Source organism: Leucoraja erinacea, chromosome 1, assembly GCF_028641065.1.
Source record: "Leucoraja erinacea ecotype New England chromosome 1, Leri_hhj_1, whole genome shotgun sequence".
NCBI lineage: Eukaryota > Metazoa > Chordata > Chondrichthyes > Rajiformes > Rajidae > Leucoraja > Leucoraja erinaceus.
Window position 1 is genome coordinate 108,931,147 of NC_073377.1, and position 23,991 is coordinate 108,955,137.

Here is a 23,991-nt window from a genome sequence, read left to right on the forward strand (position 1 = left end):
GAGTATGCAAGAGTCACTGGAGATTTACGTAATTTCCTCTTCCATCTGAGGAGGTAGAGGTGTTGGTGTGCCAATATGCTTGGTCGACGCCAGATTGTTAGTAATATTGCCAGTATGTCAACATGCCAACAGTATGTTTCCTATGGTGCATCTGCATTGCAATCACAGGGCCTGTTACGCTGCTGTAAGTAAAGGGCCTGTCCCACGAGCATGCGACCTGCATGCGGCGAGCGCGACCAAACCAGAAACAGGGGCCGCGCGGAGGTCGAGTGAGTGACGTGAAGTTCGAGCGAAGTCCGCGGGAAGTTCGCGCGTGACTTACGGCGTCAAGACGTGCTTACGCCGTCGAGACGCTGCGTACGTATGCCCATCCAGGCGGTGCGTACGGCATTGAGGCGGCTGCGGGCCGGCAGGCCGTTGCCGTGCGGAATTTTTGAACACGGTCAGTTTTTCGATGTCGGTACCAGCTCCACACAACTCCATACGGTTCCGGCGATCGAAGTGGGACCGGCCCCGCAAGGCCATACGGCTCAAGCGACCACGTTAGGTCGCGCTTGCCGCATGGAGTCGCATGCTCGTGGGACAGGCCCTTAAGAACTTCATTGTTCCATTGTCGGTACAAATGACAATTGAACACGCTTGACTCCTGATCGTGCAGTGTGGCTGACTACTGCAGTTCATTCCCAAACCAAAAAGGAACTTCTCAAAGAGCAGCGGTACTTGATCATGTTCCTGCTATACAAAGAGCACCTGTCCCAACTGCATACCCACAGGATACACTCCATAAGACAGAGACAGAATTAGGCCATTCAGACCATCAAGTCTGTTCTGACATTCAATCATGGCTGATCTATTTTTCCCTCTCAACCCCATTCACCCTGCAATCTTTGACATCCTTACTAATCAAGAACCTGCCAATTGCCACCTTAAAAATACCCAATGACTTGGCCTCCACCACCATCTGTGGCAATGAATTCCACAGATTCACCGCCCTCTGACTAAAGAAATTCCTCCTCATCTCCTTTCTAAAGTTCTGTCCTTTTTTCTGAGGCTGTGCTCTCTGATCCTTGCCTCTCCTACTACTGGAAACAGTCAGGTTTATTTTACTATTGTTACGTGTACTAAGGTATAGTGTTAAGCTTTTGTTTGCATGCTATCCAGTCAGACAAAAGACTGTACATGAATATAATTAAACCACCCACAGTGCACAGAGAAAGGACAACATTCAGCACCAGATATAACACTGGTCCAATAAAGTACGATTAAAGAGAGTCCCAAGGTCGATGAGATAGACGGGAGGCCAGGACCTCACCCCAGCTGGTGATAGGATGGTTCAGTTGCCTGCTAACAGCTGGGAAGAAGCTGTCCCTGAATCTGGAGGTGTGCATTTTTACACAGTACCTCTTACCTGATGGCAGAGGGGAGAAGAGGGAGTGACCGGGACGAGACTGATCTTTGATTATGCCGGTGGCCTTGCCGACGCAGCGTGAAATGTAAATGGGGTCAATGGAAGGGAGGTTGATTTGTGTGTTCTCTTGTCCTGGGCTCCACAGCCGCCTGTGGCAATGAGTTCCACAGATCCACCACCCTCTGACTAAAGAAATTCCTCTTCAGCACATTCCCCTCAGTAATAGCGACTGCACTCAATTCTGCACTTTCTCTCTTGAATTTCTGGCACATTGCTGGTGTATTCCACTGTGAAGACTGATGCAAACAAATATATTCAGTCCATTCGCCTTGTAGGCTCCAACACCATTTTTCAGCTGCAAGGTGGGACTGGCACAGGGATCTGATGCACAGGGTTCTGGAGAGTGGATATCTGTGAGTGGGAAAGCAGAAGTGCCGGCCACCAGCCCCAGAATGGCCTTTGACCTAGCCCACACCATGGTGGAATGGATCCATGAGGTGTACACTGGGAACTGCAGATGTTGGTTTACAATAAAAGACACAAAGTGCTGGAGTAACTCAGCGGGTCAGGCAGCATCGCTGGAGAACATGGATAGGTGATATTCCGGGTCGGGACCCTTCTTCAGATGAAGAAGTGTCCCGACCCGAAGCTTCCAGTCTAAAGAAAGGTCCTGACCCGAAACATCACCTATCCATGTTCTCCAGGGATGCTGCCTGACCCGCTGAGTTACTCCAGCACTTTGTGTCTTTTATTGGAAAAGAACCAGGAGAACATTGATCGGTAATGTTTCGGGTTGGGACATTGTTTCAGAATCGGTTCTGAACCAACAGTTGTGCAACTCTGGAGAAAGGTCCTGCGCAGAAACATCACCTATCCACATTCTCCAGTGATGTTACCCGACTTGCTGAGTTACTGCCTGACCCATTGAGTTACTCCAGCACTTTGAGTCTTTTTTCAAGGTGTGCAGTGCTGGTTACTCATCAAGGGTCCCAGTAACATCCAGTCAGTTGTACAGCACAGGAATGTGGCCCATCAGCCCACCACATCCACACCCAGTGGAAGGTATTTCAATTTTTCTCTTGGAAAACACCTATACTTTCACCCCTGCAGCACAAGTAGAGGCCCTTTGGCCCACAATGTCCATACTGAACATGATGCCAAGGCTATTCTGCCTGCACATAATCCAGATCCCTCCATTCCCTGCATATTCATGTGCCTATCCCAAATATATTACAAGAGCAACTCAGCTTTGAACCAACCTGAGGGCAACATTTTCACACAGAGTGTGGTGGGTATTTTGAACAAGCTGCAAGAAGGGGTAGTTGAGGCAGGTTAACAACATTTAAAATACATTTGGACAGGTACATGGATAGAAAAGTTTTATACCGATATGGGCCAAATGTGGGCATGTGGACTAGTGTAGACGGGGCATGTTGGTTGGTGTGGGCAGGTTTGGCTGAAGGACCCGTTTCCACACTAGTTGATGCAAGGGGCAGATATGTACAGGCTGATTAGTCTAACAACTATTGTTGATAAAAGATCTGAATCAATAATTAAGTCATCATTGCATATCTGGGAATCTGTAACCTAACCAAACACAGTCAAAGTCAAGTTTATTCGTCACATACACATACGAGATGTGCAGTGAAATGAAAAGTGGCAATGCTCACGGATTGTGCAAAAAAACTACAAAACAGAATGGAACAAAAACACAAATTCACATATTGCATATTTGTGGGAGGAAAAAACCTGAAAAAAAAACACAGTAATTTAAAAAAGACACAACAGTAAAAAGGTTCAGTAAAGTTAGTCTCTGGAGAGACAGGAGTTTACAGTCCTAATGGCCTCTGGAAAGGAACTCCTTCTCATCCTCTCCGATTTCACAGCATGGCAACGGAGGCGTGTGCCTGACTGTAGCAGCTGGAACGGTCTGTTGCAGGGGTGGAAGGGGTCTCCCATGATCTTGTTGGCTCTGGAGTTGCACCTTCTGATGTATAGTTCCTGCAGGGGGGCGAGTGTAGTTCCATAGTGCGTTCGGCCGAATGCACTACGCTCAGCAGAGCCTTCTTGTCCTGGGCAGAGCAGTTCCCAAACCAAATAATTATATTTCCGGACAAGATGCTTTCCACAGCCGCTGAGTAGAAGCACTGGAGGACCCTCAGAGCCACTTGCCTGAGGTGGTAAAGGCACTGCCTTGCCTTACTCACGAGTTCTGCAACGTGTGATGTCCATGCCAGATCCTCTGAGATGTGGACTCCCAGGTATTTAAAACAGCTCACCCTATCCACAGTATCCCCATTTATCTTCAATGGTGTGTACGTCCTCGGATGTTGTGCCCTCCTAAAGTCCACGATCAGCTCCTTGTTTTTTTGATATTCAAGAGGAGGCTGTTATCCTGGCACCAGAGTGCCAGATCAGCCACCTCCTCCAGGTAGGCCTTCTCATCGTTATCGGACATCAGGCCCACCACCACAGTGTCATCAGCAAACTTGATTATCGAGTTGGAGCTGAACCTAGCCACACAGTCATGTGTGTACAGGGAGTACAATAGGGGGCTGAGGACGCAATCCTGGGGCGATCCTGTGCTCGGGGTGAGGGACTTCGATGTATTTCCTCCCATCTTGACTACCTGGGGCCTGGTGGTGAGAAAGTCCAGGACCCAGGCACACAGGGGGGTGTTGAGCCTCAATTTCAGCAGCTTCTCGGCAAGTCTGATGGGGACTATCGTGTTGAAGGCTGAACTGAAGTCTATGAACAGCATCCTCACGTAGCCCCCCTTCTGGCTGTCAAGATGAGAGAGAGCGGTGTGCAGAACCTGGATCTGTTCGGACGGTATACGAATTGTATGAGGGCCACCGGACGGTAGTCATTCAGACAAGCTGGGGAGGCATTTTTTGGTACAGGTACAATCTTTTTTTGAAGCAGGCAGGGACCACGGACTTGTCCACAGAGAGGTTGAATTTTGTAGTGAACACCGGTGCTAGCTGCATAGCACAGGACTCGCCCCGAGATGCCATCGGGGCCTGCAGCTTTCCTCTTGTTCACCCGTGTCAGGGCCCTCCTCACGTCGTGCTCGGACAACGAGAATGTGTACTCATCCCCAGCGATGGACCTCCCTTCAGCTTCGATAGCCAGTACGCTGGCGGTGTTGTCAGTCGGCAGACCTGGTGTGATGTTGCCTATCTTGAAATGGGGGGGGGTCATCAGCTAGTGGGGGGGGGGGGGGGGGGGGGCTGCTCCGGTAGTTGGTTACAGTCCGTAGCCCCTGCCACAGGCGTCTGGTGTCCTGTTGCTCCATCTGTGACTCCATCTCGTCTCTGTACCTCCTTTTTGCATCCTTCACCGCCCTTCGCAGTCTGTAGGACTCCACCTTGTGGACATCCATGTTTCCTGATGCCAGGCCCGAGTTGTAGGCAGTGGTGCGAGCATTCAAGGCAACACAAACGGACCTGTCCACCCAGGGTTTTTGATTCGGAAAGATGCTAACCCTTACCATGGGGTTATCGGCTATTGTTGCGATGAAGTCCGTGACTGCTTGCACGAACTCACTGATGTCACTGGAACTTGATGTCCCAGTCAGCATGACTTCACAGTGAGGAAATTGCGATCAAAAAGTTTATTAATGTTTTTGAGGAAGTCTAAAGCAGAGTGTGAGAATGTTGCTGTTGATGCCATCAGATAATATTATACAATGTGTGAAATATACATCTTCTAGATGCGCTGGGACGCATCCTCAGCGATGTGATCTGGGGTCACCAGGCGACCCAGCCAGGGTTGGTCAAGCCCCGACTTGCGTCCCAGCAGCAACCGCCCATGGATCAGCCCTCTTAATCCAAAGCCACCTAGTGGCTTTCTCTGCTTGCGCGGATTGAATGGCCCTCTTCTTTGCCAGCCCCGTAATGCACAACAGGTTGAGGACTTCCTGCAAACCCTCTACAGCCCACCTCTATGGGCTCATAGTATGTCTTCCAGCCTCTGTCCTGGCACATATCCACCAGTTCCTGGTACTTTGAGCGTTTCCTCTCATTAGCCTCTTCAATACGCTCTTCCCAGGGCACTGTCAGCTCCAGAATGATCAGCTGTTTTGTCGCTTCGGAGGTGATGATCATGTCTGGCCGGAGTGATGTTGCTCTGATGTGCTGTGGAAATTTCAGCTGTTTGCCCAGATCGAGGTGCAGCTGCCAGTCAGTGGCTGTGTAGAGGAGGCCAGGCCTTGTTTTTGGTTGTGGTCGAGGCTTCTCTCCAACTTTGACAAAAGTGATTGATTTCTTTGGGGCGTGGTGGTGTTTGCTGTTACCGATGGCAGTGGCTATGCTCTCAGCAACCACCTTGAGCACCTGGTCATGGCGCCACCGATAGCGACCTTCCCCAAAGGGACTTTGGGCAGCTGCTGAGGAGATGTTCTAATGATCCCTTTCCAGAGCAAAGTGAGCAGGAAGGTGTCTCGCTCTTGCCCCAGACGTGGAGGTTTGCTGGGCTTGGTAGGGCATCGTAGACGGCTTGGACAAGGAACCGGACGCGCTGGAAGTCTGCCTGCATGATGTTTAACCAGGTAATCCTGCGCTGCGATGTGCTCTCCCACCTTGTCCACGCTCCCTGCTGCCTGAGCCCCACCGTCCTGCTCACACGCTCTTCCTCCACACCTGCTCGGACCTGGATTAGATGGTGTCTCTCCTTGCCCCGTGCATTGCCTGGGTCTTAGGGAAGTATCCCAAACCCGCTCTGCCAGTTGCCATGACTCCCACCAATGCCTTTTGCCTTAGGCGTGACTCTGCCACCTCCACTGCTTTCTCCGCCCTCCATTTCCCCCCTGGTCTCACCTCGATGGCAGCTGATGACACATTCTGGTCCCTGGAGTCCCTGTATTGCAGAGCTTCTCTTGTTCACTCCACCATAAACTCTTCCGTGAGACCACTGAATGGGAACTGCAAGATGTTACTGGTCCCATACAGTGCAGCACTGTTGAGGTTGCGGGGAAAGGCCAAGCCACCTGCGGAGAAAGCCGCTGATCTTCCTTTCGAGGGACTCAACTGTGGTCAATGGAACAGGGTAAACCAGCAGACGCCACAGGACTCGGGGCAGGATGGAATGCTGAAGGATCCAGGCCTTGAATCTGCCTGGCAGACCTGACTTGTCGACTTTGGTGAGCCAGGCTTCATGGTCTTCGATGGACTTTTGAAAGGCGGCAGAGTCTTTCAGAGTTGCGTCAAAAAGCTTCCCCAAACACTTGACAGGTTGCTCATTGATGGGGGGGGGATGGCAGTTCCGGATAGTAAGAAGTGGGATTTGTCAGTCACCTTCCCCTTCTTCAGCACCATGGACCTTGACTTTGTTGGCTTGAAACTCATCCTTGCCCAGGTGATGTTTCTCAAGACTGCTTACATCACAGCCAGGCACAGCAAATCCAGCGCACAGGAGCGCAAGAGGCTGCAGAGTGGTGGTGGACTCGGCCCAGTCCGTCACTGGCACAGCCCTCCCCACCATTGGAAGCATCTGCGCCAGGGGCTGCCTCAAGTAGGCGGCATCTATCATCAAGGATCCCCACCATCTTCCCTCTTCTCACTGTTACCGTCGGGCAGGAGGTACAGAAGCCTGAAGTCCCACACCACCAGGATCAGGAACAGCTACTTTCCGACAACCATCAAGTTCTTGAACCAGCCCGCACAACCCTAATCCTAAACCTCGGCAACGGAACACACCTCTTGCACTACCGTCGACTTGTTTTTTTTTTCTAATTATGTCTTTGCAGAATCTTCTTTCTTTTCAAACTTAGTTTAGTTTAGAGATACGGCACGGAAACAGGCCCTTCATCACCAACCTGCCATCCCTGCACCCCAACACTATCTGACACACACTCGAGACAATTTACAATTTTACTGAAACCAGTTAACCTACAAACCTGTACATCTTTGGAGTGTGGGAGGAAACCGGAGCACCCAGAGAAAACCCACGCAGGTCATGGGGAGAACGTATAATCACCGTACAGAAGCACACGAACACAGGATTGAACCCGGGTCTCTGGCACTGTAAGGCAGCAACTCTACCGCTGTGCAACCATGCTGCTGTATGTACTGGTAGTTCATGTACGATTCATGTCCAATTCACAAATAAGATGCCCGTCAAATTATAATTATTAATATATCTTGTTTATAATTCATGTTTTTGCGTGTGTTTTTGAGTCTAAGTGTCTGTGATGCTGCTGCAAGCAAAATGTTTATTCTTCCTCTACCTCACTGTACTTGAACTTGATAATTAAAAGGTTATTTGGACATAGAAGAACATTCCAGATGCAAGCTCTCATTCCTTCCACACACAGACCTGCTCACAACAAACTCATCCATCGACCAGCTCCCATCATCTGTGGCTTATCATTACCCCGATTACATTCATGACAGAAGAATCCCATCCCCGCTATGTGTGAGTTGTCATCTTCATTTTAAAGATAATTTTCCCCTGCATCATATCTATACAAGCTCCAGACCTCAACCTGAAACGCCACTTATCCATGTTCCCCAGAGAGGCTGCTTGACCCGCTGAGTTACGCCTACACTTTGTGTCTTTTTTTCCCCTATACAACCCCCATCTGCTTCTCATTCCTTATCAGAAGATTGAGGGGTGATCTTATAGAGGTGTATAAAATCACAAGGTGGAATAGATGGTGATCGACCCACTGAATTCCTCCCGCACTTTGTGTTCTGCTGAAGGATTCAGTGTCTGCAGTCCTTTCGTCTCCGAGGAATAAAGGGAAAAGGTTGCCCATCAGGATCCTATCAAATCTTTCCCCTCTCGCCTTAAATCTACGCCCTCTGGCTCATGATTCCCCCACCCTGGGTAATCTATTCCTCTCCTGACATTATTCTCAGAGTCATCGCAAGTATCACGTTGGAAATGCCAAGATTTCGAAAGATAGATTATCTGTCTATCGTTGAGCCGCTCTATTGAATCATTGTTTACTCCTGTCAGCTGTGTGTTAGTTCCTTCTTCTGCTCCTGAGAGGCCGACTGACACATCGATGAATTAATCATCTTTTAAAAGATATTTTTATCCTTTGAGGTTTCGGGAGGGGTCCAGCAAATTGGCAAATATTGTTTGGGAGGATTATGATGAAACAGTAAGGTGCAATTATCAGGAAAGGCAACATACCAGAGAGAAGTCTGACAGATAATCTATTAGGGCCATATGTTTAGGTTTATTATTGTCACGTGTACAGTGAAAAGCTTTGTATTCAAATCAGATAATACTATACATAAATACAATCGTCAAACTCAAGTACAATTGGTAGAGCAAAAGGGAAGATACAGAGTGCAGAATATAGTTCTCAGCATTGTAGTGCACCAGTTCCATAGACAAAGTGTAATGTCCACAATGGTCATGAGGTAAAAGAGCCACACAGCACGAAAATAGACCTTCGGCCCAACACGTCCATGCTGCCCCATTTACAATAGTCCCATGTGCCTGCGTTTGGTCCATATCCCCCTAACTTTTCCTATTCTTGTACCTGTCCAAATGTCTCTTAAATATTATGATAGTACCTGGCTCAACTACCTCTTCCGTTAGCTCGTTCCATATATCCACCACCCTGTGTAAACATTTTATCCCGCAGGTTCCTATTAAATCTTTTCCCCTTCACCTTAAACCTATGTCCTCTGGATCTCAACTCTGGGCAAAAGACTGTATTTACCCAATCTATTCCTCTCAGGATTTTGTACACCACTATAAGATCACCCCTCATCCTTCTGCGCACCAAGGAATAAAGTCCTAGGTGAGTTATTGTCATATGTACTGAGGTTCAGTGAAAAACTTCGTAATGCATGCTATCCAATCAAATCAGATATTATACGTAAATACAAGCGTCCAACTCGTACAATAGGTAGAGCAAAGGGGAAGATACAGAATGCAGAATATAGTTCTCAGCATTGTAGTGCATCAGTTCCATTGACAAAGTCCAATGCCGCAAACGTGTAGAGGTGAAAAGCCATAGAGATGTACAGCAGGGAAGCAGACCTTTGGCCCAACTCATTCATGCCGCCCCATTTAAACTGGTCCCATTTGCCTGCATTTGGACCTTATCCTTCTAAACTTTTCCTATCCATGTACCTGGCCAAATGTCTTTTAAATGTTGCTACAAAACTCAACTACCTCCTCTGACAGCTTTTTCCATGAACCCACCACCCTGTGTGTGAAAAGGTTGCCCCTTGGGTTCCCCTCTCTCCCACCTTAAATTTGTGTCCATTAGTTCCTGATTCTGCTGTAACATATGTTGGGGTTTCCGAATCTGGAACCACTCATGTCTGATAGTCACTCATAAATCTTTAGTTTAGTTTTGTTTATTGTCACATGCACCGTGGTACAGTGAAAAGCTTGTTGTTGCATGCTAACCAGTCATCGGAAAGACAACACATGATTATAATCGAGCCGAGAGGCCTGGGTCAGATCAGCCATGATCATCTTGAATGGGGGGGTCAGGATGGAGGGGCGGAATAGTCTACTCCTGCTCTGATTTCCTTGCAGAAAGCAAGTTGGGACTTCCTGGGTTGTTCTGGAATGCTGACTCAATGATTCCCTCTGCTCCACAACACTCTCCAGAACCCAACCATTCACAGTGAAGGTCCAGTGACTTCCCAAAAATGCAGCGCCCCAAGCATTGCTGGTCCAGGGTCAAGCTGTCCCGACTCACCCAGCCCCGGCCGATCGGAGAGATGGGATTTTGATGAGAGGTCCCAACAACTGTGATGAAGTGGTAGAGTTGCTGCCTCACAACACCAGAGACCCGGGTTTGATCCTGACTATGGGTGCTGTCTGTATGGAGTTTGCATGTTCTCCTCGTGACCACACGGGTTTTCTCCGAGATTTCCTGTTTCCTCCCACACTCCAAAGATGTACAGGTTTGTAGGCTAATTGGCTTGGTTCAAATAGTAAATGGTCCCTAGTGTGCAGGAAGTGATAGTTCCGCTGATGGGGTGCGCTGATTGGCGCTTGGAGCGCTTGGTGGGCCGAAGGGCCCGTTTCCACATTGAATCTCTAAGCTAAAACATAAATTTCAGACAAGACCACGACTTCTGCTGCTGTTCACAGTTTAACTCTTTCCTCAAGTGGGAGATTTTGACTCTTTTTAAAATTTGTCCTGGTCTTTTCTTTCTTCCTTTTCCCCTTCCCTACAACCAGTCTGAAGAAGGGTCCCGACCGGAAGCATCACTGAACAATGTTCTTCAGAGATGCTGCCTGACCCACTGAGTTACTCCAGCATGTTGTGTCTATCTTTGGTATAAACCAACATTTGCAGTATATTATTATTAGACCTTGACTGTTGACACATGAAGGGTTTTTTGCAGAATTAGAGTGTGGACACCAAATAGGACCGGAATAGAACAAAGAAAAACATAGAATGTAGAACAGTACAATACAGGAAACAGGCTCTTTGGCCCACAATGTCTGTGCTAAAAATAATGCCCAGGCCAATTCTCTACTCCCTGAACATAATACATATCCCTTCATATCCTTGTAACTATCTAAATGTCTCTTAAACGCCACTATCGTATCTGCCCCCATCACCACTCCTGGCAACAGTTCCAGTCACTCTCCACCCTCTTTGTAAAAGACTTACCCTGCACATCACCTCTAAACTTTGCCCCTCTCACCTTAAAGCTATGCCCTCTAGTATTTGATATTTCTACCCTAGGAAATGACAGAACCTTGACATTTCTGGCTGCGCAGCACAGTAGTGGTGCAGCAGTAGAGTTGCTATCTTACAGCGCCAGAGACCCAGGTTCGATCATAATCATGGGTGCTGTCTGCACAGAGTTTGCACGTTCTCCCTGTGACCACGTGGGTTTCCTCTGGGTGCTCTGTTTCCTCCCACTTTCCAAAGACGTGCGGGATTGTAGGTTAATTGGCTTCCGTAAATTGTCCCTTGTGTGAACAATAGAACCAGTGTACTGGGTGATCTGCTGGTCGGCACAGAAAGGGTGGCCCAAAGGGCCAGATCCACGATGTATGTCTTACCTTCTGAACCTTGTAGTCGGCAGGGCAGTACAATTTTACATTTTTATCGAGCCAATTAACTTACAAACCTGTACGTCTTTGGAGTGTGGGAGGAAACCGAAGATCTCGGAGACAACCCACGAAGATCACGGGGAGAACGTACAAACTCCATACAGACAGCACCCGTAGTCGGGTTTGAACCCTGGTCTCTGGCGCTACATTTTGCTGTGAGGCAGCAACTCTACCGCTGTGCCGCCGTGACCGCCATCTTAAGTCTAAAGTATGTCTTCTGTCTAAAGCGTAAAGGGTAGCAATGATGTATGCGTGGATGATACTGGGTGTAGCACCAGCAATATTGAATATATAAACACTACGAATGTATTTTTGCATGGTTTTTGTTATGTATATATTATTTATTCTCAATAGTTTATTTTTGAAAGTAAATTAAGCCGCATCAGACACGCTGCACTGACACATCCTCCAGCTGTTTCTCACCAATTATCATTGCACGGATGTTGACACGCACTAGTGTCTACAGCTTTTTATCTCCCCCTCCTCCTGCAGGACTGCACGAGTCCGACTGCTCACTCTTCAGTTTCCAATCATACGATTTACGAGAATATCGCCAGGACTCGAGGGCCTGAGATGGATTGAGCAGGCTCGGACCGTGTTCCCTGGAGCGCAGGAGGACGAGGGGTGATCTTGTAGAGATGTACAAAATCATCTTGGGGATTAGATTGGGTGAATATACAGGGTCTTTTTCCCTCCAGAGTAGGGGATCAAGAACCAGAGGACTTAGGTTTAAGGTGAGGGGAGAAAGGTTTACTGGGAATCTGAAGGGCAATTCTTCACTCATCGCATTGTGGGTAGACTAAGATGCCCCATCTAAGCTAGTCCCACCTGCCTTGCTTTTGGCCCATATCTCTCTAAAACGTCCCTATCTAAGTACCTGTCCAAATGTCTTTCAAATGTTGTTATGATACCTGCCTCAACATCCTTCTCTGGCAGCTCGTTCCATACACCCACTGACTTTTTTGTGAAAAAGTTGTTTCTCAGCCTCCTATTAAGTCTTTCCCCTCTCACCTTGAATTCATAGAAACATAGAAATTAGGTGCAGGAGTAGGCCATTCGGCCCTTCGAGCCTGCACCGCCATTCAATATGATCATGGCTGATCATCCAACTCAGTATCCCGTACCTGCCTTCTCTCCATACCCCCTGATCCCCTTAGCCACAAGGGCCACATCAAACTCCCTCTTAAATATAGCCAATGAACTGGCCTCAACTACCCTCTGTGGCAGAGAATTCCACAGATTCACCACTCTCTGCGTGAAAAAAGTTCTTCTCATCTCGGTTTTAAAGGATTTCCCCTTTATCCTTAAGCTGTGACCCCTTGTCCTGGACTTCCCTAACATCGGGAACAATCTTCCTGCATCTAGCCTGTCCAACCCCTTAAGAATTTTGTAAGTTTCTATAAGATCCCCTCTCAATCTCCTAATTTCTAGAGAGTATAAACCAAGTCTATCCAGTCTTTCTTCATAAGACAGTCCTGACATCCCAGGAATCAGTCTGGTGAACCGTCTCTGCACTCCCTCTATGGCAATAATGTCCTTCCTCAGATTTGGAGACCAAACTGTACGCAATACTCCAGATGTGGTCTCACCAAGACCCTGTACAACTGCAGTAGAACCTCTCTGCTCCTATACTCAAATCCTTTTGCAATGAAAGCTAACATACCATTTGCTTTCTTTACTGCCTGCTGCACCTGCATGCCTACCTTCAATGACTGGTGTACCATGACACCCAGGTCTCGCTGCATCTCCCCCCTTTCCCAATCGGCCACCATTTAGATAATAGTCTGCTTTCCGGTTTTTTGCCACCAAAATGGATAACCTCACATTTATCCACATTATACTGCATCTGCCAAACATTTGCCCACTCACCCAGCCTATCCAAGTCACCCTGCAGTCTCCTAGCATCCTCCTCACAGCTAACACTGCCCCCCAGCTTAGTGTCATCCGCAAACTTGGAGATATTGCCTTCAATTCCCTCATCCAGATCATTAATATATATTGTAAATAGCTGGGGTCCCAGTACTGAGCCTTGGGGTACCCCACTAGTCACTGCCTGCCATTGTGAAAAGGACCCGTTTACTCCTACTCTTTGCTTCCTGTTTGCCAGCCAGTTCTCTATCCACATCAATACTGAACCCCCAATGCCTTGTGCTTTAAGTTTGTATACTAATTTCTGATGTGGGACCTTGTCGAAAGCCTTCTGGAAGTCCAGATACACCACATCCACTGGTTCTCCCCTATCCACGCTACTAGTTACATCCTCGAAAAATTCTATAAGATTCGTCAGACATGATTTACCTTTCGTAAATCCATGCTGACTTTGTCCAATGATTTCACCACTTTCCAAATGTGCTGCTATCCCATCGTTAATAACTGACTCTAGCAGTTTCCCCACTACCGATGTTAGACTAACTGGTCTGTAATTCCCCATTTTCTCTCTCCCTCCCTTCTTAAAAAGTGGGGTTACGTTTGCTACCCCCCAATCTTCAGGAACTACTACAGAATCTAAAGAGTTTTGAAAGATTATTACTAATGCATCCACTATTTCTGGAGCTACTTCCTTAAGTACTCTGGGATGCAGCCTATCTGGCCCTGGGGATTTATCGGCCTTTAATCCATTCAATTTACCCAACACCACTTCCCGGCTAACCTGGATTTCACTCAATTCCTCCAACTCCTTTGACCCACGGTCCCCTGCTATTTCCGGCAAATTATTTATGTCTTCCTTAGTGAAGACGGAACCAAAGTAGTTATTCAATTGGTCCACCATATCCTTGTTCCCCATGATCAACTCCCCTGTTTCTGACTGCAAGGGACCTACATTTGTTTTAACTAATCTCTTTCTTTTCACATATCTATAAAAACTTTTGCAGTCAGTTTTATGTTCCCTGCCAGTTTTCTTTCATAATCTATTTTTCCTTTCCTAATTAAGCCCTTTGTCCTCCTCTGCTGTCTTTGAATTTCTCCCAGTATGCTGCTTTTTCTGGCTAATTTGTACGCATCATCCTTCGCTTTGATACTATCCCTGATTTCCCTTGTTATCCATGGATGTACTACCTTCCCTGATTTATTCTTTTGCCAAACTGGGATGAACAATTTTTGTAGTTCATCCATGCAGTCTTTAAATGTCTTCCATTGCATATCCACCGTCAACCCTTTTAGAATTAATTGCCAGTCAATCTTGGCCAATTCACGTCTCATACCCTCAAAGTTACCTTTCTTTAAGTTCAGAACCATTGTTTCTGAATTAACAATGTCACTCTCCATCCTAATGAAGAACTCAACCATATTATGGTCACTCTTGCCCAAGGGGGCACGTACAACAAGATTGCCAACTAACCCTTCCTCATTACTCAATACCCAGTCTAAAATAGCCTGCTCTCTCGTTGGTTCCTCTACATGTTGATTTAGATAACTATCCCGCATACATTCCAAGAAATCCTCTTCCTCAGCACCCCTGCCAATTTGATTCACCCAATCTATATGTAGATTGAAGTCACCCATTATAACCGTTTTGCCTTTGTCGCACGCATTTCTAATTTCCTGTTTGATACCATCTCCAACTTCACTACTACTGTTAGGTGGCCTGTACACAACACCCACCAGCGTTTTCTGCCCCTTAGTGTTTTGCAGCTCTACCCATACCGATTCCACATCCTCCAAACTAATGTCCTTCCTTTCCATTGCATTAATCCCCTCTCTAATCAGTAACGCTACCCCCACCTCCTTTTTCCTTTCTGTCTATCCCTCCTGAATATTGAATATCCCTGGATGTTCAGCTCCCAGCCTTGATCATCCTGGAGCCAAGTCTCCGTGATCCCAACTGCAGTATATCATAGTCATTAATAGCTATCTGCACATTCAACTCATCCACCTTATTACGAATGCTCCTTGCATTGAGACACAAAGCCTTCAGGCTTGTTTTTACAACACTCTTACCCCTTACACAATTATGTTGAAAAGTGGCCCTTTTTGATTTTTGCCCTGGTTTTGTCTGCCTGCCACTTTTACTTTTCACCTTGCTACCTATTTCTTCTACCCTCATTTTACACCCTTCGGTCTCTACCCTCACACATTTAAGAAACCCTTTCCCTTTAACTCCATCCTCCACTGTCCCATTCAACACCCCACCCCCCTTATTCAGTTTAAAGCCACTCGTGTAGCAGTGGCAAACCTGCCTGCCAGAATGCTGGTCCCACACCTGTTAAGATGCAATCCGTCCCTTTTGTACAGTTCCCCCTTACCCCAAAACAGATCCCAGTGATCTAAGAATCTAAATCCCTGCCCCGTGCACCAGATCCTCAGCCACACGTTGTCCCGTATCTCCCTGTTCCTGCTCTCGCCAGCACGGGGAACTGGAAGCAAACCGGAGATAACAACCCTGGAGGTCCTGCTTTTCAACATTTTTCCGAGCTCTCTAAAGTCACGCTGCAGAATATTCATCCCCTTCTTTCCGACATCGTTTGTGCCGACATGCACTACCACTTCCGGATGTTCACCTTCGCCCTTGAGGATTTTCTGCACTCTGTCCGTGACATCCTGGATCCCGGCACCGGGAAGGCAGCACACCGTCCTCGCATCCTGTCTGTTGCCGCTGGTTCTTGATTGCTGTACCCTGTGTAAAAGATTCTGTTCATTCACCCTATCTGTTCCCCTTCTGATTTTATGCACTTCTATAAGATCACCCCTCAGCCTTCTGCGCTTCAAGGAATAAAGTCCTAGTCTGCTCAACCTCTCCCTCAGGCTCCCAAGTCTTGGCAACCCTCGTAAATCTTCTCTGCACTCTTTCCAGCTTAATGACATCCTTCTTATAGCAGAGTGACCAGAACTGAACAAAATACTCCAAATGCAGCCTCGTCAATGTCTTGTACAACTGTAACATAACATCCCAAGTTCTATACTCAGTACCAATGAGCAATGAAGGCCAATGTGCCAAAAACGCTTCTTCACTATTTCATCCAATTGTGACAGCATTTTCAAACAACTATGCATCAGTACTCATACAACACTATGGCACAGGAATCGGCCCATCAGCCCACAATGTCTGTGCCGAACAAAATGCCAAAACCAACCCTTATTGCCTACACGTATAATCCATGTCCCTCCATTCCCTGCATATCCATGTGCCTATCCAAAAATTCCACTATAGTATCTGCCTCCACCACCACCCCTGGCGGCACGTACCAGGCACTCACCACCCTGTGCCTGACCCCCGCACATCTGCTTTAATCTTTGCCCCTCTCAGCTTAAAACTAAGCCCTGAAGTCTTTGATATTTTCATCCTGGGAAAAAGGTTCTGACTGTCAACCCTGTCCATGCCTGGCATAATTTTATATACATCTATATTACTAAAACTCTGTGCTTGACCGGTTTTGGCTTTCTGTGCTGCGGTTTCCGAGAGTACGCCGCCACCTACGGCCGTCATTTTTGGCCACCTCGCTCAGAGCCCCCCTCCGCCGTGTGTGTGCCGAGGATTTTTCCCGTCGATTAAAATTGACAAAGATATTAATGTTTTTACAACATTCCCCATTCTCTCTGATGCCCCTGTTGGAGGGAGGGGGAAAACCAGGAAGTGGTGTGCCTCAATCAGTCTCTGCAAGTGGTGTGCCTCAATCAGAGCTTTGAATGACACTGACAAATGTCTACAGCACTGTGAATACCCTTAATTTGGTTTGTAAATGAAAATATAGTTAGAGGTAAAAAAGCACTGCCTGCAAATAGTTGTTTGGGTTTGGGTTGAAGTAAAAAGGCACTCTCTCCCCCCCCCCCTCCCTCTCCCCCCCCCTCCCTCCCTCCTCCCCCCCCCCCCCCTCTCCTCTCCCTATCCTCCCACCCCCCCTCCTCCTCTCCCCCCGCTCTCCTCTCCCCCCCTCTCTCCTCTCTCTCCCCCCCCCCTCCCTCTCTCCTCTCTCCCCTCCCCTCCCTCTCCCCTCTCCCCCCCTCCTCTCTCCTCTCCCCCCCTCTCTCTCTCCGCTCTTTTTCTCCCCTCCATCCCCTCCCCCACCGTCCCTCCCCAAACCCCCCTCCCCTCCACACACCCCTACCCCTACCCCCTCCCCTCCCTGCTCCCCCACCTCACCCCCTCAACTCACCCCCCCCCTCTCAGCACACCCCCCCTCACTCCCCCCTCTCTCCTCTCCCCCATTCTCTCATCTCCCCCCCCTCTATCTTTCTCCCCTCTTTTTCTTCCCGCCCGCCATCCCCTCCCCCCCCGTCCCTTCCCTAAACCCCCCTCCCCTCCACACACCCCTATCCCCTTCCCCTCCACCCTCCCTGCTCCCCACCTCTCCCCCCCTCTCTCTCCTCCCCTCCACCCCCACCATTCCCCTCTCACCCACCCTCCCTCTTCTCCTCCTCGCCACCCCCTCTCCCTCTTGCCCCTCTCTCTGTGTCTCTGCCCCTTCTCTCTCTGCCCTCACTCTCCAACACCCCACCCCCCCTCTCTAGATGTGACTGCAAGTTGGGGGCTATGTGTCAGTAGATAGGGTGGTTATGGGGTAAAAGGAGCAAATTAATAAAATTAATATAATATCAAGGGGGGTAATTAGTGTGAGTGCGGGGGGGGGGGGGATAGTTCGTGTGTGTGACGCTGCATGCCGCCTCCCCGCGCCCCCCCCCCCCCAATAACCGCACGTTGGGGGAACAGACCCAACGGGTCTGCACTTGGTCTAGTATAGACTTTATAACTGTATAACTTTCCGAGAAAACTATCCAAGTCTGTTCAGCCTCTACACCTTTTGCAAAGCCTCAACATCCTTCCTGTATTGGGGCTGCACACAATACCCCAAATGCAGCCTAACCCTAGTTCTATAAAGTAGCATCATGACTTCCTGACTCTTACACTAAATGTCTTGACCTACGAAGGCAAGCAGAGCATATGCCTTTGTTACGACGCTATCTACTTGTGTTGCCTCTTCAGGACCCCAAGACCACGGTGAACATCAATGCTGTGAAGGGTCATGCCTTTGATTGGATATTTTTCCCTAACATTGCACCTCCCTATCTGAAATCATATACCCAAGACTATCAATATATGGTCCCAGACACACTAGACGAATGTATGAATAGAAACTTGGATTCAAACAAGTTAATATCATACCTTTATAATACCCTTTTAAATATACAATCCCCATCGTCAGAAGTGATTAGACGAGCTTAGGAAGATGAACTCAGCCTAACAATTTTAAAAGAAAGATGGGAGGAAAGTCTTCTATACATACACAACTGTTCTCTTAATGTTAGGCATTCGCTAATACAATTTAAAATACTGCACAGACTCTATTATTCAAAGTCTAAACTGAGTAAAATCTTCCCAAATGTTTCTCCTATTTGTGATAAATGTCTCCTCCAGGAAGCAACTAGAATGCATTCCTTTGCCTCTTGTATAAAGTTACATCATTTCTGGAGAGGAATTTTTGAAATTTTTTCTAAAATACTTAAAATAAAATTGGACCCCGACACTGACCTGATCACTCTAGGTACGTCAGAAGCCTGTTCTGCGCTAACATTATTTCAAAGACATTTCCTTAATTATGGCCTGATAACGGCAAAAAAACTAATACTTAAATTTTGGAAACACACATCAGTCCCTATTGTTAAGATGTGGATTACAAACATGTCCGAGACACTACATCTTGAAAATCTTAGACTTGTCTTGGCTGAAAAACCAGATCATTTTTTCAAGACATGGACACCCTTCACCGAATTCTTACAAGGACAGTAAGGCGCAACACAATTTGGATTTAAATCCAACTATGGGTTGGGTGAGGTGGGTGGGGGGGAGGGGGGGGGGGGGGGGGGGGGAGGGACGGGACACGAGAGGCAGGTATATCACCATTTTTCTCTCTTTTTCTTTTTGTTCTTTTTTTTCCTTTTCTTTCTTTCTTTCATCCACTCTGGCTACACTACGTTGGTAGTCTAGGGGTCTTACCTTTGCACCTCTCACTTTTTCTCTCCCTTGTTCTTTCTCTTTTCTTTTCCTCTATTTTAAAGTTAAAAATTTAAAATTGAAGCTGTACATTAACTGTATAATTGTATATGATGATTGTTTTATTCTTGTACATTTGCTTCTAATAAATAAAATAAGTAAAAAAAAAAAAAAACGTTGCACCTCCCAAAGTAATATACCTCACAATTGCTTGGATTAAACCCTATCTGCCATTTTTTCCGCCCATTTCTGTAGCTGATCTATATCCAGCTGTATCTTCTTCCTCACTGTCCATGACTCCAGCATATCTTGGTGTCATCTGCAAACTATTAACCAACCCGTGTACATTTACATCCAAGCCATTTATATACACATCACGAACAACTCCTAAATCCCTCAGCCCTCTACCACAGTCCAGGGCCCTACAGTTTACTGTGGCCCTGCCCTAGTATGACTTCCAAAAATGCAACCTCTCACAACTATGGTGAAAGGATTTAATGGGATGACAAAACCAAAATAATGTCATATATTTAATGCTCAAGTCACTAAAGGAATTAGGAAATACAGTTATAGAATTATAGAGTCATACTTCGTGGAAAGAGGGCCTTTGGTGCAACTTGCCCATGCTGACCAGCATGCCCCATCTACACTGTTTTACATGCTATCCAGGAATATCATACATGACAACAATCATGCCAAACAAGTGTGTACAAGTGTGCACAATCAAGTGTGTAGGAAGGAACTGTAGATGCTGGTTTATAACGAAGATAGACACAAAGTGCTGGAGTAACAGCAGGTCAGGCAGCATTTCTGGAGAAAAGGAAAAGGTGACGTTTTAAGTCGGAACACAGGGCACAGCCTCATAAATAAAGGACGCACCTTTAGAAAGGAGATGAGGCGAGATTTATTTTGTGAGAGAGTGATGAAGCTGTGGAATTAATTGCCACGAACCATAGTGGAGGACAAGTCATTGGGTAACTTTAAAACAGAGATTGACAGATTCTTGATTAGTAAGCATGTCAAAGGTCATGGAGAGTAGGCAGGAGAATGGGGTTGAGAAAGAAAAAGAGGTCAGCCATTATTGAACGGCAGAGTAGACTCGATGGGCATAATGGCCCAATTCTGCCCCTACGACTTATGAATTTACAAATATCAAAGACCAGAGGGCATAGCGTTAAGGTGAGAGGGGCAAAGTTTAAAGGACATGTGCAGGGCAAGATGTTTTTTTACACAGAGGCTGGTGGGTGCCAGCAACATACTGCCAAGGATGGTGGTGGAGGCAGCTATGATGTCAGGTACAGGTACAGCATGCAGGTACAGCAGGCAATGAAGAAATCAAATGGCATGTTGGCCTTTATAACGAGAGGAATCGAATATAGGAGCAAAGAGGTCCTTCTGCAGTTGTACAGAGCCCTAGTGAGACCACACCTGGAGTATTGTGTGCAGGTTTGGTCCCCTAATTTGAGGAAGGATATTCTTGCTATTGAGGGAGTGCAGTGTAGATTTACAAGGTTAATTCCCTGGATGGCGGGACTGTCATATGCTGAGAGAATGGAGCAGCTGGGCTTGTACACTCTGGAGTTTAGAAGGATGAGAGGGTATCTCATTGAAACATATAAGATTGTTCAGGGTTTGGACACGCTAGAGGCAGGAAACATGTTCCCGATGTTGGGGGAGCCCAGAACCAGGGACCACAGTTTAAGAATAAGGAGTAAGCCATTTAGAACGGAGACAAGGAATTTTTTTTCTCACAGAGAGTTGTGAGTCTGTGGAATTCTCTGCCTCAGAGGGCAGTGGAGGCAGATTCTCTGGATGCTTTCAAGTGAGAGCTAGATGGGGCTCTTAAAAATAGCTGAGTCAGGGGATATGGGGAGAAGGCAGGAACGGGGTACTGATTGTGGATGATCAGCCATGATCATATTAAATGGCGGTGCTGGCACGAAGGGCCGAATGGCCTACTCCTGCACCTATTGTCTATTGTTATAGTCATACAGCATGGAAACAGACTTGATGGGCTAAATGGCCTAATTCTGCTTCTGTGACTTATGAATTTATAAACACATGTGGGTTTGCAGGTTAATTGGCTTCTGTCAATTGTCCCTAGTATGTAGCATAGAACTAGTGTGAATGGGTGATCTATGGTCGGTGGGTCGTGAGGCCGGTTTCCACGCTGTATCTCTAAACTAAACGTACCTTTAGAAAGGAGATAAGAAGGAATTTCTTTAGCCATAGGCTGGTGAATCTGTGGTATTAATTGCTGCAGATGGCTGTGGAGACCAAGCTATCTGTAGCATAGATCAGCCATGATTGAATGGTGGAGTAGACTTGTGCCGAATGGCCTAATTCTGCCCCTATAACCTATCACCTTAAACTTAACCTAGACTAAACTAAAACTAAACACTATTCCTGGCCACGTGTTGGTTGGGGCCCAGCCACCGGGATTCTATGACCCGAGATGCTGTTCAACAGATGGTTTGGGATTTTTTTTCCACTTCTTAAATCAAAGTCGCTGCACTTCCGCATGTCAGATGATTTGAGGAAGGCAACGAGAGAGTTATTACTGCTCCGGTTCACTGGGCACAATTTCAACAGCGGGTAGAATGGTTTTACAGGACTGGCGTGTAAACATCAGCAGGGCTACAAACACAGCAATCAATAGAGCCATAGAGCTGGATGGCACGGAGACAGGCCCTTCGGCCCATCTTGTCCATACGAGCCAATATGGTACACTCGGTTAGTCCCACTTGCCTGCATTTGGACCACATCCCTCAAAACCCCTTCTTATCTATAGGTAGACACAAAATGCTGGAGCAACTCAGCAGGACAGGCAGCATCTCTGGAGAGAAGGAATGGGTGACGTTTCAGGTCGAGACCCTTCTTATCTTCTGTCCAAATTTGTTTTAAAAATCGTAAGTGCAACTGTAGCTTCCTCTGGCTGTTCGTTCCACGCACGGCTACCTCGGGGTGAAAAAAGTTAACCCTTGAGGTCCCTTTTAAATTGCTCCCAAAACACAACAGTGTAGAAAGTCAGAAAACTTTCAATAAATATGCAATAAACTTTCAAAACACAATAAATGTAGAATAACATTTCAAAATATGCACTAATCTTTCAACAAATTCAGTAAATATGAAATCATGTGCCAATATTTTTCAATAAATATATAATTCTTCTAATGGTTTTTCAATAATGTTTCAATAAATAGGCAATCATTTTCCATAGTTTCAATAATTTGCTATCAAAATGCTGCAATTTTCAACGATTTTTCAATATTTTTCCTGTAAATTTGCAGTCATTTTCAATAAACTTTCATTGAACACGCTTTAAACAACCTGCAATAATCACGCTGCAAGTGTCTGTAACTTTCCCCCAGATCAACAACCTGTAACTGTGCGCCTGAGATGTGCACAAAATCGGCCGGTGCTGGGAATCAAAGAACAGTGATAACCAAGAGAAGTGGCCGGGACAGAGAAGCGGCTCAGAGTTAGAATCGGAGCTAGAACTCACTCGAGTTCGGCCAGGTTGTCGGTGTGTGGCCGCTCGTCGCCTTGGCAGGACCAGTTTGCTGAGGTGTTGGTCATGTCGGTAATGGGGCGGCAGGTAGACGGGTGTCTCCTCTCCCCGCTGGGACCTCCGCTGTCCCGCCGCTGCTCCTGCTCCTGCTCCTGCTCCTTGCCCCCGGCAGCTGCGGAAGTTTCAGTGCGGGCAGCGCCTCCCCGCTAACTTGCTGTGTCTGCGCTGCACGCTGGGAGTAGGGTGCACTCAACTGAACAGCCCAGCGGTGTGAAATGTAGGAAGGAACTGCAGACGCTGGCATACACAGAACACACACACACAGTGCTGGAGTCACTCAGCGGCTAGGGCAGCATCTCTGGAGAAAAGGAATAAGTGTAAACCAGCTGTTTCTCACCAATTATCATTGCACAGATGTTCACACCCACTAGTGTCTACAGTTTTTGTTTATCTCCCCTTCCTCCTGCATGACTGCATGAGTCCGACTGCTCATCCTTCAGTTTCCAATCATACGATTTACGAGAATATCGCCAGGACTCGAGGGCTTGAGATGGATTTAGCAGGCTCGGACCGTGTTCCCTGGAGCACAGGAGGACGAGGGGTGATCTTGTAGAGATGTACAAAATCATCTTGGGGATTAGATTGGGTGAATATATAGAGTCCCCCCCCCCCCCCCCCAGTAGGGGATCAAGAACCAGAGGACATAGGTTTATGGTCTGGACTTCCACTGTTATGCTGATGACACCCAGATCTACCTTGGCACCAAATCCCTCCACAACCCCCCCCCCCCCCCCCCCCCCTCCCCCATATTAACTCCTGTTTGTCAGCTATAAAAACCTGATGCAACATAATTTCCTCAAACTCAACAGCGATATGACAGAATTCCTCCTCATAGGCTCCAAAGCCACACTCAGCAAAATCAATAACCCCACTCTCACCATCGACGGCACCACTGTCTCCCCATCTCCCCAGGCCCGCAACCTTGGCGTGATCTTTGATTCCACCCTCTCCCTTGAGCCTCACATCCGCCATGTCATTAAAACCTCCTTCTTTCATCTCCGCAACATCACCAAACTCAGACCCTCTCTCACA

At 47.2% G+C, this 23,991-nt stretch overlaps 1 protein-coding gene across 1 annotated transcript in view; it reads right to left on the reverse strand.

Annotated features, from left to right (window-relative positions):
• The window catches only part of dapp1 (dual adaptor of phosphotyrosine and 3-phosphoinositides), a 102,157-nt gene extending 79,056 nt beyond the window's left edge, over positions 1-23,101 (reverse strand). Inside the window, exon 1 of the mRNA XM_055641133.1 lies at positions 22,894-23,101. Coding sequence (XP_055497108.1) covers positions 22,894-22,967 — 74 coding nt within the window. The 5' untranslated portion in view covers positions 22,968-23,101. The remainder of the gene's footprint in view (positions 1-22,893) is intronic.
• Between the last annotated feature and the right edge of the window lie 890 nt (positions 23,102-23,991).